Source organism: Microcebus murinus, chromosome 27, assembly GCF_040939455.1.
Source record: "Microcebus murinus isolate Inina chromosome 27, M.murinus_Inina_mat1.0, whole genome shotgun sequence".
Lineage (NCBI taxonomy): Eukaryota > Metazoa > Chordata > Mammalia > Primates > Cheirogaleidae > Microcebus > Microcebus murinus.
Genome location: NC_134130.1, coordinates 6,646,429 through 6,662,751, shown reverse-complemented (window position 1 = coordinate 6,662,751; position 16,323 = coordinate 6,646,429). Strand labels below are relative to the sequence as shown.

General features: G+C 55.7%; 1 protein-coding gene across 2 annotated transcripts in view; it reads right to left on the bottom strand.

Annotated features, from left to right (window-relative positions):
* Nucleotides 1-6,565: 6,565 nt before the first annotated feature.
* The window catches only part of GNG7 (G protein subunit gamma 7), a 123,903-nt gene continuing 114,145 nt past the window's right edge, over nt 6,566-16,323 (bottom strand). For both annotated transcript variants that reach the window (XM_020283859.2, XM_075998178.1), the window contains 2 exons: nt 12,570-12,685; nt 6,566-10,591 (listed from right to left, as the gene is read on the bottom strand). In XM_020283859.2, coding sequence (XP_020139448.1) covers nt 10,466-10,591; nt 12,570-12,650 — 207 coding nt within the window. In that variant the 5' untranslated portion in view covers nt 12,651-12,685 and the 3' untranslated portion in view covers nt 6,566-10,465. The remainder of the gene's footprint in view (nt 10,592-12,569; nt 12,686-16,323) is intronic.

The window sequence follows — 16,323 nt, the reverse complement described above, 5'->3', positions numbered from 1 at the left end:
CTGTGGAGGGCAAAGGTACAAGAAGGGGTGTGGCTGCGTCGCATCATGTAAGTGAGAAGCAGAGCTGGGACCCAGACCCTGGACACCTGTCGGCCTAGTCCTCCACCCTACCCCGGCCTGCCTTGCTGTGAGCTGACAGTCTGCGTTCCGAACACAGGAGAAGTTTCTTTCTCAACCTTGGCTTGGAGTTCTTCCCAGAGCGATAAATCTTGGCTAGAATGAGTGCCACATTCTTGGGGCCGGCTCGCACGTCACTCTTTCCACTGTAAACCTGGTGCTGGCTTCTACACGTCAGCCCCAAGTGCACGGCTGAAAGTGCTGAACCTGCCGTGGCCACCCAGGGACGCCCCCACCACCACCATCCCGGAGACTCTGCTGTGCCCTCCAAGGCCCCTAAGGTCAGATTTTTTTATTTCTTCTTCTCATGTCTGTGAGCCTGCCCCACTGGCTGCCTGGGCTCTGGGGCCCTGTCATCACTTGTCAAGGACTTTTCTTGGAGTCCTGTGGGTTAGCCAGCAGGGGTGGGCGTGGAAGAGCAGGCACGGGATTCTGGAAGAGGGAAGATCCCAGTGGGAGGGATCTGAAACTGGCAGAGGGTCTGAGACAGAAGTCCAGATAGACAGGTTTGAAGTCTTTGCTTAGATAAGCACTACAGCCCTTTCTTTTACCTTTTCTTGAGTACGAAAAGAACCTTTCTAGTTATTGTAAGTAAAATGAGTGTAGTGTGAAGGGTGGTGGTGATGGTACTCACCGTCTTTCCCTTATTTGACATCAAGCGAATTCCCACCACCAAAAAGGACGCACAAGGCCTCATGGGTCTCTCTGGATTTTGGAAGCAATAGGTGCTTAATTTGGACGTGCCACTGAGGCCCAATTAGGGAGGCCATCAGAACCCCCTCAGTCGGCACCCTGTGTGGCCCGGACCCTTCTCTGCTTTGCACGGAGGGATGTTTGCATACTGTGTTGCACCCAGCCCAGTCCGCAGTTGACACGAGGGTCACTCTGGGACGTGGGCGTTCTTGGTGGTGGGTTTTGCCAAAGGTATAATGTCATGTATCCGCCATGACGCTATCGTACAGAACGTCCTCTGTCCTCTGCTTGTCCATCCTTTCTGCTCTCCCCTCAACCCCTGTCAACCACTGACCTTTTTACTGTCTCTGTAGCTTTGCCTTTTCTAGAATGTCATATAGTTGGAATCGTACAGTGTGTAGCCTTTTCGGACTGGCTTTTTTCCCTGCTTAATCCCAGGAGTCTATTCCAGCTTCTAGAGGCCACTTGTGTCCCTTGGCTCGTGGCCTCACATCCCTCCAACCTCTTGCTTCTGTTGTCACATCTCCCTCTCTGCCTCTGACCCTCCCGCCTCCCTCTTGTAAGTCGGGCCCACCGGGACAATCGAGGATACTCTTCCCACCGCAGGGTCCTCGGTGGAATCACATCTGCCAAGACCCTTTTATCCCGTGTAAGGGAACACAGTCACAGGTTGTGGGATTAGGACATGGACATCTTTGGGGGCTGGTCGCACAGGCTGCGTACCAGGCCTGCCTGTTCTAGGATGTCCTACAAATGGAACCACACTATCCATCCTCTTGTGCGAGGCTGCCTTCACCCAGCGAGCAGTTCTCTCGAGTCAGCCGTGTTCCAGCGTGTTCCAGCTCCGGCCGGGAGTTCGTTGCTTTTCACTGCCGAGCGGCGTTCCGTGGTATGAGTGGATCACAGTGCGTTGATCCATTCATTCACCTGCTGCCGAATACCTGAGATGTTTCCGGTTTTTCACTCTTACGGGAAAAGCTGCTCTGAACATTCTTCCCGAGACTTTTTGGGGATGTGTGTTTTGATTTCTCTTGGGTAAACACCCAGGAGTGGAACCTGCCGGGTTACGGAGCAGGCGTGTGTTTAGTATTATAAGAAACTGCCAAACCTTTTCCCAAAGTGGGGCTACCGTTTCACACTCTGACCGGCAACTCTGAGAGTTCTGGTTGCTCCACATCGTCCCCAACCCCAACCTTTTAATTAGCCATTCGGGTGAATGTTGGATAAGGCTTTTTGTTTTATGTTTGTTTTTACGGTAAAATATACACAACATAAAATTAACCATTTCAACCATTTTTAAGTGCACAGCTGAGTGGCATTAAGCACATCCACAGTGCTGTGCAGCCGTCACCACCCTCCGTCTGCAGAACTTTCTCGTCTCAAACTGAAACTCTGTCCCCATGAAACACTCACTCCCCAGCCCCTGGCACCCACCATCCTACTTCCTGTCTCCATGAATGTGACTACTCTAGGGACCTTATATAAAGGCAAAGTTATAAATGTTCCCTTCAACCTGTTGTGACCTTTTTCCTGTCATAGGAAAGCTAAATAAACCCTTTTTAGACTGTCTGAAAAGTATTGTGGTGGGTGTATGAGACAGGGGCCACTTCATCACTGTGTGACCTGTGAGTCATCCAGGCCCCCATGTTGGGAAGGGCCCCAGGCTTCGTTTAATGTCCCATTGTCATTGTCTTGAAATTCTTTTTTTTTTTTTTTTTGAGACAGTCTCGCTTTGTTGCCCAGGCTAGAGTGAGTGCCGTGGTGTCAGCCTAGCTCACAGCAACCTCAAACTCCTGGGCTCAAGCAATCCTCCTGCCTCAGCCTCCCGAGTAGCTGGGACTACAGGCATGCGCCACCATGCCCAGCTAAGTTTTTCTATATACATTAGTAGGCCAATTAATTTCTTTCTGTTTATAGTAGAGATGGGGTCTTGACTCTTGCTCAGGCTGGTTTTGAACTCCTGACCTTGAGCAATCCGCCCGCCTTGCGTGAGCCACCTCGCCTGGCCTGTCTTGAAATTCTTAACAATTTTTTTTTTTTTTTTTTTTGAGACAGAGTCTGGCTCTGTAGCCCAGGCTGTAGTGCAGTGGTGTCATCATTGCTCGCTGCAGCCTCCAACTCCTGGGCTCAAGGGATCCTCTTGCCTCAGCCTCTTGAGTAGCTGCGACTACAGATGCACACCACCACGCCTGGCTAATTTTTAAAAATTTTTGTAGAAGTGGGATCTTGCTATGTTGCCCTGGCTGGTCTTGAACTCCTGGGTTGCAAACGATCCTCCTGCCTCAGCCTCTAGAGTAGCGAGGCCTACAGCTGTGCACCATGGTGCCTGGCGCTGCTCTGCAATTTCTTTCCCCTGGGGATTACTGGCAGATGTCTGAGGCCCTGGGCAGTCTCTCCTCTCTCCCCAGGGTCACTGTGGACCCTCCCACCTTCTCCTCTTCCATCTTATTTGGTGCAGTTGCATTTTTATATGCGGAAATACAAGCATCTAATTGTTGCAGAGAGAAGTATACACATGTACACACACATACAGATGTGTACAAGTGTGTGTGTGTAGAAACAAATATAAGAAGCTTCGTTGAAAGATAGTTTGTAAAAGTATTAATAGTGAAACTCAGAAGTAACCTCAATGTCCACTAATAGGGGAACAAGTAAATAGCTTACTCTGGAGTTATTAATAAAATGCACTGACTTAGAAAGCTGGCCGTGGTATGAAGTTTAGTGGAGGAAAAAGAAAAAAACCCAGCTAAACTAGTTTCAGAGCAGTCTGTACGAAGTGAGCCCAGTTTTGAAAATCATATCGCAATTCTGTGCACAAGGCAGTACCGATCTCTGTGAGTGACAGCAATTTTAGGCATGAGCCCTGGAGTCCCATGGTCTGGCTTCAAATTCTGGCCGCGCCACTGACCAGCTGTCGGACTTGAGCGGGTTGTTTAACTTCTCTGAACCATCCGCACACTGATGGGCATAGCCAGGGCTCTTACCTCACTGGGCTTCCGGGAGGATCAGATGACACAATCTCAAGTAAACGGACCATTAATGCTACTTCCTGTCACTGCCTTCTCCCGAGGGACGCCAGCCTTTGCCTGTGCTTAGAAGTTTGGGCGATGTGCCTCAACTGTGACCGGTGGGCACAGGTCCTGAGAATGGGATCTGATGAGAGACCATGCAGGGAAATCTTTATTTGTTTACTTGTAAGGAAAAAGAAAGAGGTGAAATTAAGGATGACTTTTGAATACCCAATTGCTTTCTGTAACTTCTGTAAGGATTGTATTCTGTTTGGGGGATTCAGAAAAAAGTTGTAAGCCTTTTTTTTTTTTTTTTGCCTATTTCTTATGTCTTTTTTTCTGCGCATTTTAAAAAGCACAGTTGATGGTAACGTGTATACAATTTTGTCCCTGGGTTTTTGGATGATTATTATAGAAGCATTTTCTTATGTCCTTAAAAAACCAATCACAATGGATAAACACAACCTGGTCCATCCACACGTGGACTATCATTCAGCCATGGAAAGGGACGAGGCTCTGACGCAGGCCACAGAGTGGAGGGACCTTGAGGACATCGTGCTAAGCAAGAGACGCCAGACACAGAAAGACACACAGTGTGAGACTCCATTTATATGAAATGTCCGGAACACGCAGATCCACAGAGATGGGACATAGATTCGTGGGTGCCAGGGGCTGCAGGCAGGGGATGGGGATTAACTGCTGATGGGGACGGGGTGTCTTTCTGGGGTGGCAGAATGTTCTGGAATGAGACAGAGGTGACGGCTGCACAACGCCTATGTTTTAAAGAGTGACTCTGTGCTATGCGAATTACATCTCAATTTTAAAAATCATAAAAATTTTGAGGGCTGCAAACATCCCGGTGCGTGACTGCATCACAAGGAGCGACAGAGCCACTGTGGTTGGACGTTGCCGGCATTGCCGGCATTTCAGATCATTACTGTGGATTCTCAGAAGCGAGTGCGTCCTTGGCATGAATTGCTAAAGCACTTTCCAGGAAGGTTGTACCAGCTTCGAGGTCCCCTGGCAGTGGGTGACGGCTTGTATCTCCCTGTGTTCCTGCCAGCACAGAACCCAAAAGCTTATCTTAATCTTGATGAATTTGAGGCAAAAGGAAAACTTCATCCTTTAAATAAATTATGAGTAAACACGGTCTCATCTGTTCTCTGCGCATATCCTGGGCCCATTTGTCTATTGGAATCTCAAGAGTTTTCCTTTCTAATTCTCAGGGACTCTTTTTTAAAAATTGTGGTAAATTTTACGTAATAATAAATTTGCCATCTTAACTAAGTGTATAATTTAGTGGCATTAAGTACATTCAGAATGTTGTGCAACCATCACCACCATCCACCTCCAGAACTTTCTCATCTTCCCTGTCTGCCGCTGTGTCCCCATGAAGCACTCACTCCCTGTCCTCTCCCCAGCCCCTGGGGACCACGAATCCACGTCCCATCTCTGTGGATCTGCCTACTCTGGATGTTTCATATAAATGGAGTCTCACACTGTGTGTCCTTCTGTGTCTAGCATCTCTCCACTGAGCACGATGTCCTCAAGGTCCATCCACTCGGTGGCCTGTGTCACAGCCTTGTCCCTTTTCATGGCTGTGTGATACGCCAGGGAGTGGAGGGACCACGTCGTGTGTATATATCCATCCGTCTGTGGACACTTGGGTCACTCCCACCATTGGCCATGTGAGTCCTGCTGTGAGCGCAGGTGCACAAATACCCCTTTGAGATCCTACTTCTTGCTCCTTTGTGTACATACCGTGGCGCTGCTGGGCCTACAGTGACTCTGTGTTTAGGCTGTGAGCTGCCTTCTAGTCTTAGGCTTGGTAATCTATAGCAGATTGGTTTTTTTTTTGAGACAGAGTCTCGCTTAATTGCCCAGGCTAGAGTGAGTGCCCTGGCGTCAGTCTCGCTCGCAGCAACCTCAAACTCCTGGGCTCAAGCAATCCTCCTGCCTCAGCCTCCCGAGTAGCTGGGACTACAGGCATGCACCACCATGCCCGGCTAATTTTTTCTATATATATCAGATGGCCAATTAATTTCTTTCTATTTATAGTAGAGATGGGGTCTCACTCTTGCTCAGGGTGGTTTCGAACTCCTGACCTTGAGCGATCCGCCTGCCTCGGCCTCCCAGAGTGCTAGGATTACAGGCGTGAGCCACCGCGCCCGGCCTATAGCAGATTGTTTTTATGCAGTCGAGTCTGCACCTGTTTTACACTGACAAGGTTCCTTGCTCTGAAGTCACAGTCACCCACTTAAATACTTTAATATCAAACCTCGAAGTCTTCGAAGTGCGGTACAGAGATTGAGCTTTGACTCACTGGACTTTGTCCCCTGGGCTCGGGCTTTGACGGTCCAGCCTGGTTTCATGGTGATTGGAAAGCCCAGGATGGGGCCTGAGGTCCAGGATTAAAACGTTCCCACATTTGAGCCCTTAAAAGAGGGTCATGCCTCCCCCCTCCCCCGCAAAACAACACACAAACACCCCAAACTGTGGGCCGCACACCCGAGGCTTGTGCAGACCTTAAACAGCTCCTCCTCCTAGATTTTCTAACCGCAAATCTGCAAATCCGTCCTTGTCCGTGCTTCGGCCAGGCCCTGGATGCCCTCGGCGGGGTGCAGAGTCACCCGGGGATCCCCTCCCGGCACCTTGTCCCTGGGTGGGCGGAGGGGGTGGGGATGATGCGGCCCAGCCCGCCGCCTCTGCTGCAGCCGCAGAGAGAAGCAAGAGCCCAGAGCCCGGGGAAAAGGAAACGTGAGCCTTTTTATTGTGTATGAATTCACTGCGTATCAACAATTCCACACGATATTAAAACACTGGAGAAAGTGGGTGCGGCACGCCTGGAATCTTAAAAAAATAATAAATAAAGATAATGGGACATCGAAATGCAGATGGGGTGGGACCGGCCAGAAACTGGTCTTCACCGCGCCTGGCGACTGCGTCCCTCGAGGACAGGGGCGGGCGGTGAGTGCCTGGCGTATGGCTTCTTAGGTTGGCTGACTTATTTTATGAGCGCCCCTCGAGGGAGAGAGACGGTTCAGTGGCTTCACCTCAGCCCGGAACCCCCTCCCGGGTCACTCCCTCGCGGGCAGGGCTCCGATGGCCTTTTCCTGTGGCCCCAGAGCTTGGCGGAGATGGATGAGGGGCCCGGCGGGCCATCAAAGGGACCTGGCAGAAAGGGAGAAAGACAAACACCTTCCGCCCCGGCCTCGGGCCACGCTGGCCACAGTGTGTGTCCCCAGAGGTCACAACCCAGCCACTTCATGCTTGGCCTGGGGGTCACCTTCGGGGAGGGGTGCACATTCTAGCGCCTTCCTGGGGTGGGGGAGGCCAGGGGAGGGTGCCCAGGTGGGCCACCAGGTGCACCCCGCAGCCTCCAGCTGGCCCTGGCCCGTGGCAGCTCCAGACGGGGCTGCAGGAGAAAGGGAAGCTCGTTCGGTTCCCGCTTCTGCCCGCGCCGGTTTTCTTCCTTTATGTGCAGGCAGGTGCGTGGATGGGTATCCTCAAATCTTCCTGCCCCGACATGGCTGAGAGACGCTGGCCTCCCCACGGCCAGGGCCGGGGCTGTCCCCACACCTGCTTCTGCCACCGGTGCACCAGCAACCCCAAAACGCCTGGATGTGGCCCGTTCTCGCCGGACATCCCTGACAGATGGGCCCACGCGGTCGGCAGCACGGTGTCATCAGGTGTCAGGTGTCTGTCCCTCCCTGTGGGCTCGGAGGCCGACTCTGAAAGCTTGAGAGACACCCACAGGCTTTTGCCAAGTGCCTCCTCCCTGTGGTCTGAGGCTGTGGCACCTGGTCACCAGGCTCGAGAGGCAGGACAAAGGGGGCGGTGGAGCGGGTGGGAGATGGCGGGGCAGGGGGCAGGGACACGTAGCCAAGGCCCAACTCTCGAGAGACACCAGCCTGTCCTTCCCCTCCCTGGGCCTCAGTTTACCTAGAAGGACCCCAGGGTCCTTTTCATGAGGGGGAGGATGTGGGTTTAGTGTCCGCTGGTCGAGTGGGCCCAGAGTGGGCACCAGGGCTGGGAAGCTCCAGCTTAGCCCCATCATCTCCCTCTGCCCTGGGTCCCTGCTGGCTTCTCTGGGGTCGCATCAGTGGGGACACAGGGTGGGACTGGGCTTGGCACAGCTGCGTCCCCCTCCTCCCTGGGCCCTGGCAGGGCAGGGGGCACAGGAGGAGGAGGAAGGAGGCTTGGGCCCCTCGGGTGCTGCTGACCCTGAACTTAAAATCTCCCGTCTTCTGTGGGGCCTGGTGGCCAGAGGGCCAGGATAGTGGGGACGGAGGAAGGATGGCTGTGTGAGGATGTGACGCCAGCTCAGGGGATTAAGGCTTCTTTCTAGGAGAAATGGGGGCGCCTTGGTTCCCAGGCGCCAAGACGGTTGGTTGGAAAGGGAGGAGCTGGGGTGGGTCTTCCCCTCCACCGCCTGCTTCTAACGCCGCCCCGCCCGCCCCTGCCTCAGCCTCCCTGCTGGGGCCGCTCCCCAGGTTTCCGGGACAGGCTTGTGCCCCTTCCCACGGTTCCTGCCAGGCATGGCGCAGAGGCCCGCCCTAGGTCCCCCGGCTCCCAGCCCAGCAGGAGGAGGCTGCTGTCCTTGGGTCCAGCAGCAGGTTGGTGGAGCCAGGTCTCCCCCGAGTCCCAGCCCCCCCGGACCGGCCGTAGAGAGCTGGGTGCCTGGGAGAAGCCTGAGCTGCCGTCTGATCCCTCGGGAGCCAGCCCGGGGTGGGGGGGTCGAGGGCCACCCCCTGCACCTGCACCTGCTCCCTGCCCGCGGCCACCCGATCCTTCCAGCCTTGGCCCTGCCCCGGGAGGCGGCCGAGGCTCCAGCCCCTGCCCTACTGTTGTGCAGGGAGGACCCGGTGGCCGTCCTGGAACCCTCCGGGCACAAGCCCTTAGACTCTGATTTCTGTCGGGGCCTGCCGAGTCCGGGGCTGTGTGGGGTTCCCCTGTGTGATGGGTCCCCACTGCCCAGGACCCATCTCAGGTGTGGCCATAGGTGATGCAGGTGGATGCCGGACGGTGTGCCCGCAGCACCTCCCTTCTGCCACCTGCCGCTGCCACTCTCCATGTTGTAAAAGGGGACAAAGCCATCTTAAGAAAGCCCTGCCTCTATGACATCTTTTTTTTGAGACAGAGTCTCGCTTTGTTGCCCAGGCTAGAGTGCCGTGGCGTCAGCCTGGCTCACAGCAACCTCCAACTCCTGGGCTCAAGCGATCCTCCTGCCTCAGCCTCCCGAGTAGCTGGGACTACAGGCATGCGCCACCATGCCCGGCTAATTTTTTCTATATATATTTTTAGTTGGTCAATTAATTTGTTTCTATTTTTAGTAGAGACGGGGTCTCGCTCTTGCTCAGGCTGGTTTAGAACTCCTGATCTGGAGCAATCCTCCCGCCTCGGCCTCCCAGTGTGCTAGGATTACAGGCATGAGCCACTGTGCCCGGCCCCATGACATCTTAAATTTCCAAGGCCGTAGGGAAGAGTGAGGGATTCTCCCCCAAAATGCGACTCTCGTCCTCAAACCAGCCCTTCCAGGTTGCGACTTGGGTGGAAAACCGCAAGGATCGGGCGTGAGGGATGATGGGGAGACCTGAGCGGGCGTTTCCATCTCTGGACGGAGGATCTCGCCTCCCACCGTCCTTTGAGGTCACTTGGAGATAATTTGGCAACTGTGCACACACCCAGGCGCAAGGCGGCTCGGCCCGCCAGGCAGGGGCTCCCTGGGCGGCATTTCGGTTTGAAAAACCGCCATGGTGATTCTTCGAGAAAGTGGGAAACAACCCGGAAGGGCAGGGTGTGATCAAAGCTTCATGCTTAGAATGAAACAGCCACCCCTCCCCCACAGGGGGCAAGTCCTGAAAATCCGCTTTTGGGGTCCCCTGGAAGGGGCGAGTGGCAAATGCCACACAGGGGAATGACACTCGGCAGCCTGGAGTGCATATCAGAGACAAAACCCCCTGCCCGGTCCCTACAGTCCATCTGTGCACGACACGTACAGTTTAGCTACAGGTTCAGCCACCGAAATCTGGTGTCAGCTGTGTGGAATAACAATTTTTTAAATGGAAAGGAGAGATTCTTTTTTTTTTTTTTTTTTTTTTTTTTTTACAAAAAAGTTCATTAGGTCACCCAACCCCCCAACCCCAGTTTTACCTCTACTAAAAAAAAAAAAAAAAAAAAAAAAAAAATCCCAGCAACCTGGCGACCCCTTTCACGTGTGGCCAATTGTGAAGGAATCGCTGCCCCGGGCCGGGGACAGGTGCCCTGAGCCAGCTGCAAATTCACCCTCCTTTCCTTCCCCGCTCCGCTTCCGCAATGCGGACGGCAATTGAGAGTTTTAAAAAATTGTTACCACGTCGCTTGGGCATCTCAGTTGTTCCTAATTGGAAGTGGCTGCAGAGCCACCGACCCGGGAGAGACCGGTGTCCTCGGGTCTGAAAATCCATCTAATCTGGAGGATACATTTTACCCCACCTGGGCAGTGCAATTTTTTTTTTTTTTTTTGCTTTGCTTTTGGAATTAAAAGTTTTGGGGACTCGAGATGTTTTGCTCGAGCTGGGCACTGAATGATGCCGGGGAGAGAGACAGACAGACAGACAGACGGAGAGAGAGGGAGGGGGGAGGAGCCGAGCGCAGGGAGAACACAGCTATAGAATAATACAAGGCTTCTTGTCCTTAAAGGGGTTCTCGGAGGCAGGGACCCCGACCAGCAGAGGGTCGTTCCGGGCGTGCTGTTCGCAGTAACTCATGAGTTCCGACGAGGCTTTGGAGACCTGTGTGTGGCACAAGGAGGGGAGAAGAAGGGTGAGAAGGGAGGAGGCACCGTGTGCCCGTGGCCGCATTCACAGCAGCCCCAAGGGGCATACAGCCCGGTCTCCACGGCGGGAGCAGATCAACACGACATGGGCTGTCCACACAGCTGGAACATCACTCAGCCAGGAGAAGGGACGAGGCTCCGACACAGGCCACAGTGTGGAGGGACCTTGCGGACATCGTGCTCAGTGAGAGACGCCAGACACAGAAGGACACACAGTGTGAGACTCCGTTTATATGAGACGTCCAGAACAGGCAGATCCACAGGACGGGATGTGGATTCGTGGTCGCCAGGGGCTGGGGGAGGGGGAGGGGAAGTGACTGCTGATGGGGATGGGGCTTCCTTTTGGGGTGATGGAATGTTCTGGAATTAGAGACAGGTGCTGGTCGCATAGTGCTGTGAATATACTAAATATCACTAATAATACATTTGATATGTGTCTTTTACTACAACTGCAAAATGATTTTTAAAAAAGAAAGAGAAGGCTGAGCTTCCTTCAGGAGTCGCCAGGTGTTGAACAAAGAGTCGGCTGGACGCCCCACGCCCGCCGAAGGATGGGAAAACCCGCCTGAATATGCAACTCGATTGCCAGAGGTCTGACAGCGTTACAGGCGACACTCTCCTTCATCCGGTCGCAGCCGGAACCCACGGGGGACACTCCCGTTCACGGGCGGGACCCTCTGCCATGGGTTGCAGCCACCAGCCGTCCCTGGGCCACACTGCTGGTCCTCCAGGCAGCGCCTCCGGGAGGCCGCAGGTGCTGCCCCGAGGCTCACCCCAGCCGGGCAGGAGGCCAGGGTGTCCAGTGTCCCAGGCCAGGGCGAACGGGGACACTCACGTCCCTCTGCCCTGGAACTCACCCCCAGGGTGGCAACTCTCTCTGCGGAACTTGGCGACCGTCTCCAGCCTGGCTGCCTCACCTGGAAGGTGCCTTTGCCCCCAGACACCCCATCCTCCCTCGGACCCCAGGGACCCTGGGACTGCATCTCCTCGGGCCAGCTTCAGGGCCAAGCCGGGCAGCCCTGGGGGGCGCGCCTGCCCACGGGTGGATGGAGAAAATTGCCACTCTTGTGGGCTCGCTGGCCGCGGCCTTTGATGACTTGGGTCGGGCTCGCTTTCTAGACATCCATTTGGGAAGCAGCGTCCTCGAGGACAGAAATAGCCTCGAGCCTGGAAATAGCCGGCGCGGTGGCCCTGGCACAAACGGAAAGCCTGTGCCCGCCACTGCCCAGGCTCTGTGGTTCTGGTCACCACTTCGAGGGGACAAAAAACCTCAGGCGGGACTGGCAGGGGGGCGTGGGCTCTAGTCCTGACCTGACTTTCACGGGGTGGGGCTCAACCCTCGACATCAAACGGGGCGGGATGAGTCACCGCCTCCCCAGGAAACCCACTTCAACCGGGGCCTCTCTGTGCTCAGCCCAGAGGAATGCTTTGAATGCCCAGGTCTGCCCGGCAGTCGGGGTTCTGGAACATTCAGACACCTTGTGGGGGGTACCCCCACCCCTCCTGGCTGGATCCCAGCTGGCAGCGGTGTGACGGGGTCCGGGAGGGCTCAGGGCTGGGCTGGAAGCCCACCGGCTGGTTGAAGCCCTCCCGGACCCCCCCCACCGCCAGGCCAGCAGGGCAGAGTCTTTCCGTCCCTGCCTGGAGCCACCTAGGGGCCGGTCACCCCTTCCTAGTGAATACGCATGACCAGTGACCACCGTGGGGGACAGGTGCTTGAGAACAGAGGTCTGAGCGGACACGTGGGGGGAGGGGCAGTTGACTTTATGGGTCCACTGGGCCAGGCCACAGTGCCTTGTTGCATGATCAAACGTCAGGTGAAAGGCCCGAGGTCACACAGCGAGAGGCGCTGCCACGGTGGCGCAGCCTCTGCCCTCCTGCGAGGCCCCCTGCCCGTCACTGGCTGAGCGCCCCTGGACCCCCCAGCTCCTCACCTTGATGCGCTCGATGCCGGCTTCGATGCGGAGCTGCTCCACCAGCTTCCGGGCCTGGGCTATGTTGTTAGTGGCTGACATTGTCTGCCATCAGCTCGGGGCCGTCGTCCAGAGACCTGTGGGGGGGGCAGAGGGACATGAGCCGGCTTGTGACGGCCAAGGATGCTGGACCCAGGAGGGCAGCGGGGCAGGACGCCCCGTCCCGCAGCCCCCCGCTCTGGGGAGTGGCCATGGCCTCTGTGTCCCCAGCTCTCCGGCCAGCGGGAGGGAGCCCGCTAAGCACGACATCCCACTTCCCTTCCTGTAGCCGATTGGGGCCAGTGCCCCCGGCTGTGACCATCAAAGCGCTCCCAGGAGAGTTCCAGAAACAGCTGCTGGTTGGGCTGGAGTGAGGGGCTCGGCAGGAAACAGAAAGGAGCTTTTGCTCTGCTCCCCGCCCTGCCCCAGGCTCTGCCCTGGCACTGGGCAGCCCGGACACTGCAGCCGCCCTGGCCTCCACCCACCCATGCCAGGAGCACCCCCGACCCAGTCGTGACAGCCACAAATGTCCCCAGACATGGCGCAGTGTCTCTGGCGGGACAGAGGCAGGTCTTGGGGATCCTGGGGGGGGTCGCCCTTCTCCTTAGGGCCTGGGCTCACTTCACTCGGCCTTCCCGCCGTCCGTTCAGCAAACCTCACAGAGAGCCGACCGCTGCCCGAGGGCAGGAAGTTGGTACAAACACTTCCGGCCTCCAGGTCCCTCCTGGGAAAGCCGTACCCAGCCCGGACCCTACCCTTAATCTCCCACAAATACCGGTATGCGCTCCTTTCCCAAACTTTTATCATTTTAAGAGTGTTGCCAGGTGCGGTGGCTCATGCCTGTAATCCCAGCATTTTGGGAGGCCAAGGCAGGAGGATCGCTTGAGCCCAGCAGTTCGAGACCAGCCTGGGCAACATAGCAAGACCCCGCCTCTACAAAAAATAGAAAAATTAGCTGGATATGGTGGTGGTGCCTGTACTCCCAGCTACTCAGGAGGCTGAGACAGGAGGATCCCTTGAGCTTAGGAGTTGGAGGCTGCAGTGAGCTGTGATGATGCCACTGCATTCTAGCCTGGGTGATAGAGCGAGACCCTGTCTTAAAAAAAAATAAAGAGAATGCTACAGAAATGGGACAATATGGTATGTAACCTTTTGGGATTGGCTCCCCCCGCCCCAGGCGGTTGCAGATATCAATATCTCGTTCCTTTTTGCACGAGCAGCACTCTGCGGTGTGGAGGAACCACGGTTTGCTTAACCATCCACCTGCTGAAGGACATCTGAGCCGAAGCTAGTTTTATCTACCACGTGCAAGGCTGCTATAAACACTCCTGCTCGGGTTCTCGCGTGGACATAAGTCTTTATTTCTCTGGGATAAACCCCAAGGAGCGCAGCGGCTGGGTCACACGGTAGCTGCAGGTTTAGTTTTTAAGAAACCACTGAGTGGTGCTTACTTGTCTATATAATTCGGTTATGTGAAAATTTTTCTGTTCCTATAGGCAGCAAAAATTCTGCTTCCATCTAGTTTTGAGTTATTGGGTGAGTCTTAATTCAGTGGTTCTCGACTACGGGTGATCCTGCCCCTCTCCAGGGGACACTGGGTGAAGTCTGGGGACATCCGTGGTTGTCACGACTGGAGAAGGGGGAGCCCCTGGCACGGGGTGGGTGGGGGCAGGGACGCTGCTCAGCACCTGCAGTGCCCAGGACGACCCCACCCCGAGAACGACCCGGCCCCAGTGTCAGCAGCATCGGCGTTAAGGGACCCTGTCAAGCAGGACCCAGCAGGGGTGTCCGTGCTGTTGGGGTGCCAGGCACAGAGCCCCGGGCCTGCCACTTATTTAACCGGGTGACTAAGTAGCGCTGGTGTCCGTCACGGCTCGCGGTGTCGCCGGCAGTTCTGTAGAACTAGGCGGCCGCAGAAAAGTGAAGGCAAGATTTCAGATTTTCAGAACATTCCGACTTCACGCTCAGTGGACGTTACACGCGGCGACGGGTACGAATCTCCAGGGAACGGGGCAGAGGGAACAAAGCCAGTCCCAGCAGTGACATGCTGTGTGGCTCCCTGGATAGAACGTGATTGGGACGACAGCCCGGGAGACACGGAGACCGGATTAGAGGTCGCCAGGGGTCAGGGAGGGCGACAGGAAGGACACTTGCTGCGTCTGTCTCGGCCATGCGCGAACCTGCCCAGGAGGTGGCCTCGGAGGGAACTCAGGGCGCGCAGGCCCAGGGCACGAGTGAGACTGCAGAAAGGAACGGCCGGGTGGGCTGTGTCACCGTCTGTCGCGCCGTAGTCTTACAAAATGCTACCCCAGAACCGGGTCAAGGAGACGCACTTTCCCCGTGTTCTCTGGTACGACTGGATGTGACTCCACAGGGATCTCAGTAAAAGTATCAATTAGGGAAAACATGCCTGGACACCGCCCGGCTCCCGCGTCCCCTGCAGACGTCCAGCCCCGTTTGGGGCAGGAGGCCCCGGGCCTGGCTCCTGTGTGCCCCGTGCAGGCCGCGTGTGGGCTCGCGCAGGGCTGTGATTCAACAGGGAGCTTCAAAGCGGCCACAAAACATCCAACCCAGGGAAAACCGCCCTGGGTTCGGCTTAAAAATACCTAAATTACTCAGCGCTAAATATAGACACGGACAGAGAACAAACGGGCTGGCCCCACGGCCTGTTTTCCTTGGAAGGCCAAGGGGCCCTATCTGACACGCACAGGACCCTGGAGCTGCAGCCGCCACGTGACCATCGGGTCCCTGCTCTGGGCAAACGGCATGGCAGAGGCTTGCTCTGGGCTGGTTATAGCCCAGGCTGGCTGGAAAGGCCAGAGAGGGCTGCGTTTGTGTGTGACTGTGTGCGCATACATTTGTGTGTTCACATGTGTGCTTATGCGTGTACATGCATATGTGTATGCACACGTGTGCACATGTGTATATGCTGGTGTAAGCATGTCATTGTGCATGTGCACGTGTGTATTTGTGCATGTGCGTATATGTAGGTGTCAGTGTGCTTAGGTATATGTATTTGTGTACACACGTGCACTTATGCATGCATCATGCACATATGCACGCCAGCATGCATCTGTATGTCCACACATGTGTTTGTGCATGTGTGCGTATGTATGTCAGTGTGCTTGTGTGCATTTGTTTACACACATGTACGTGTGCATGCACGTACACATGTGCAAATGTGTACTTGTGTGTACATGTACACACGGACACCGGTGCATATGTGCACATGTGCATACATGTGTGTCTGCACGTGCACGTGTCTGTGTGTGCTCACACTGAGATTCAGACACAGGTTGCATCACCCACAGCCCTTGCAGCTGCGTCCTGAAGTCCCTGTCTTAGCTGCTGTCACCAGCCAGCCACACTGACTCAGGGAGCAGCCATGCCCCCCACCGAGAATTTAGCCAACGCCAGCAAAACACGCCTGGGTGCTGAGTCAGCCCAGGGAACATTCCTCACCGGCTGCCTCCCCGAAAAGGCACGTGACGGTGCCGGGCACCCTGACCTGGCTGGGCCGGGCAGGGCCTGGGAAGGCTCTGGTGGCCGGGCAGGGCCTGGGGACGCCGGTGGGCAGGGGTGGGGTGGTCAGAGCCGTGCGCAGCCCCGGGGGCACCTCCCCGACATGCTCGGTGCACAGTGCTCCGGGCTGGGGAGGCTGGGGAACAATGTGGGGTGAGGCTCTCTAAAAATAAAACTCTAATGGATGCTGCCAGGCTCTGGGCCGGCCTCCTAG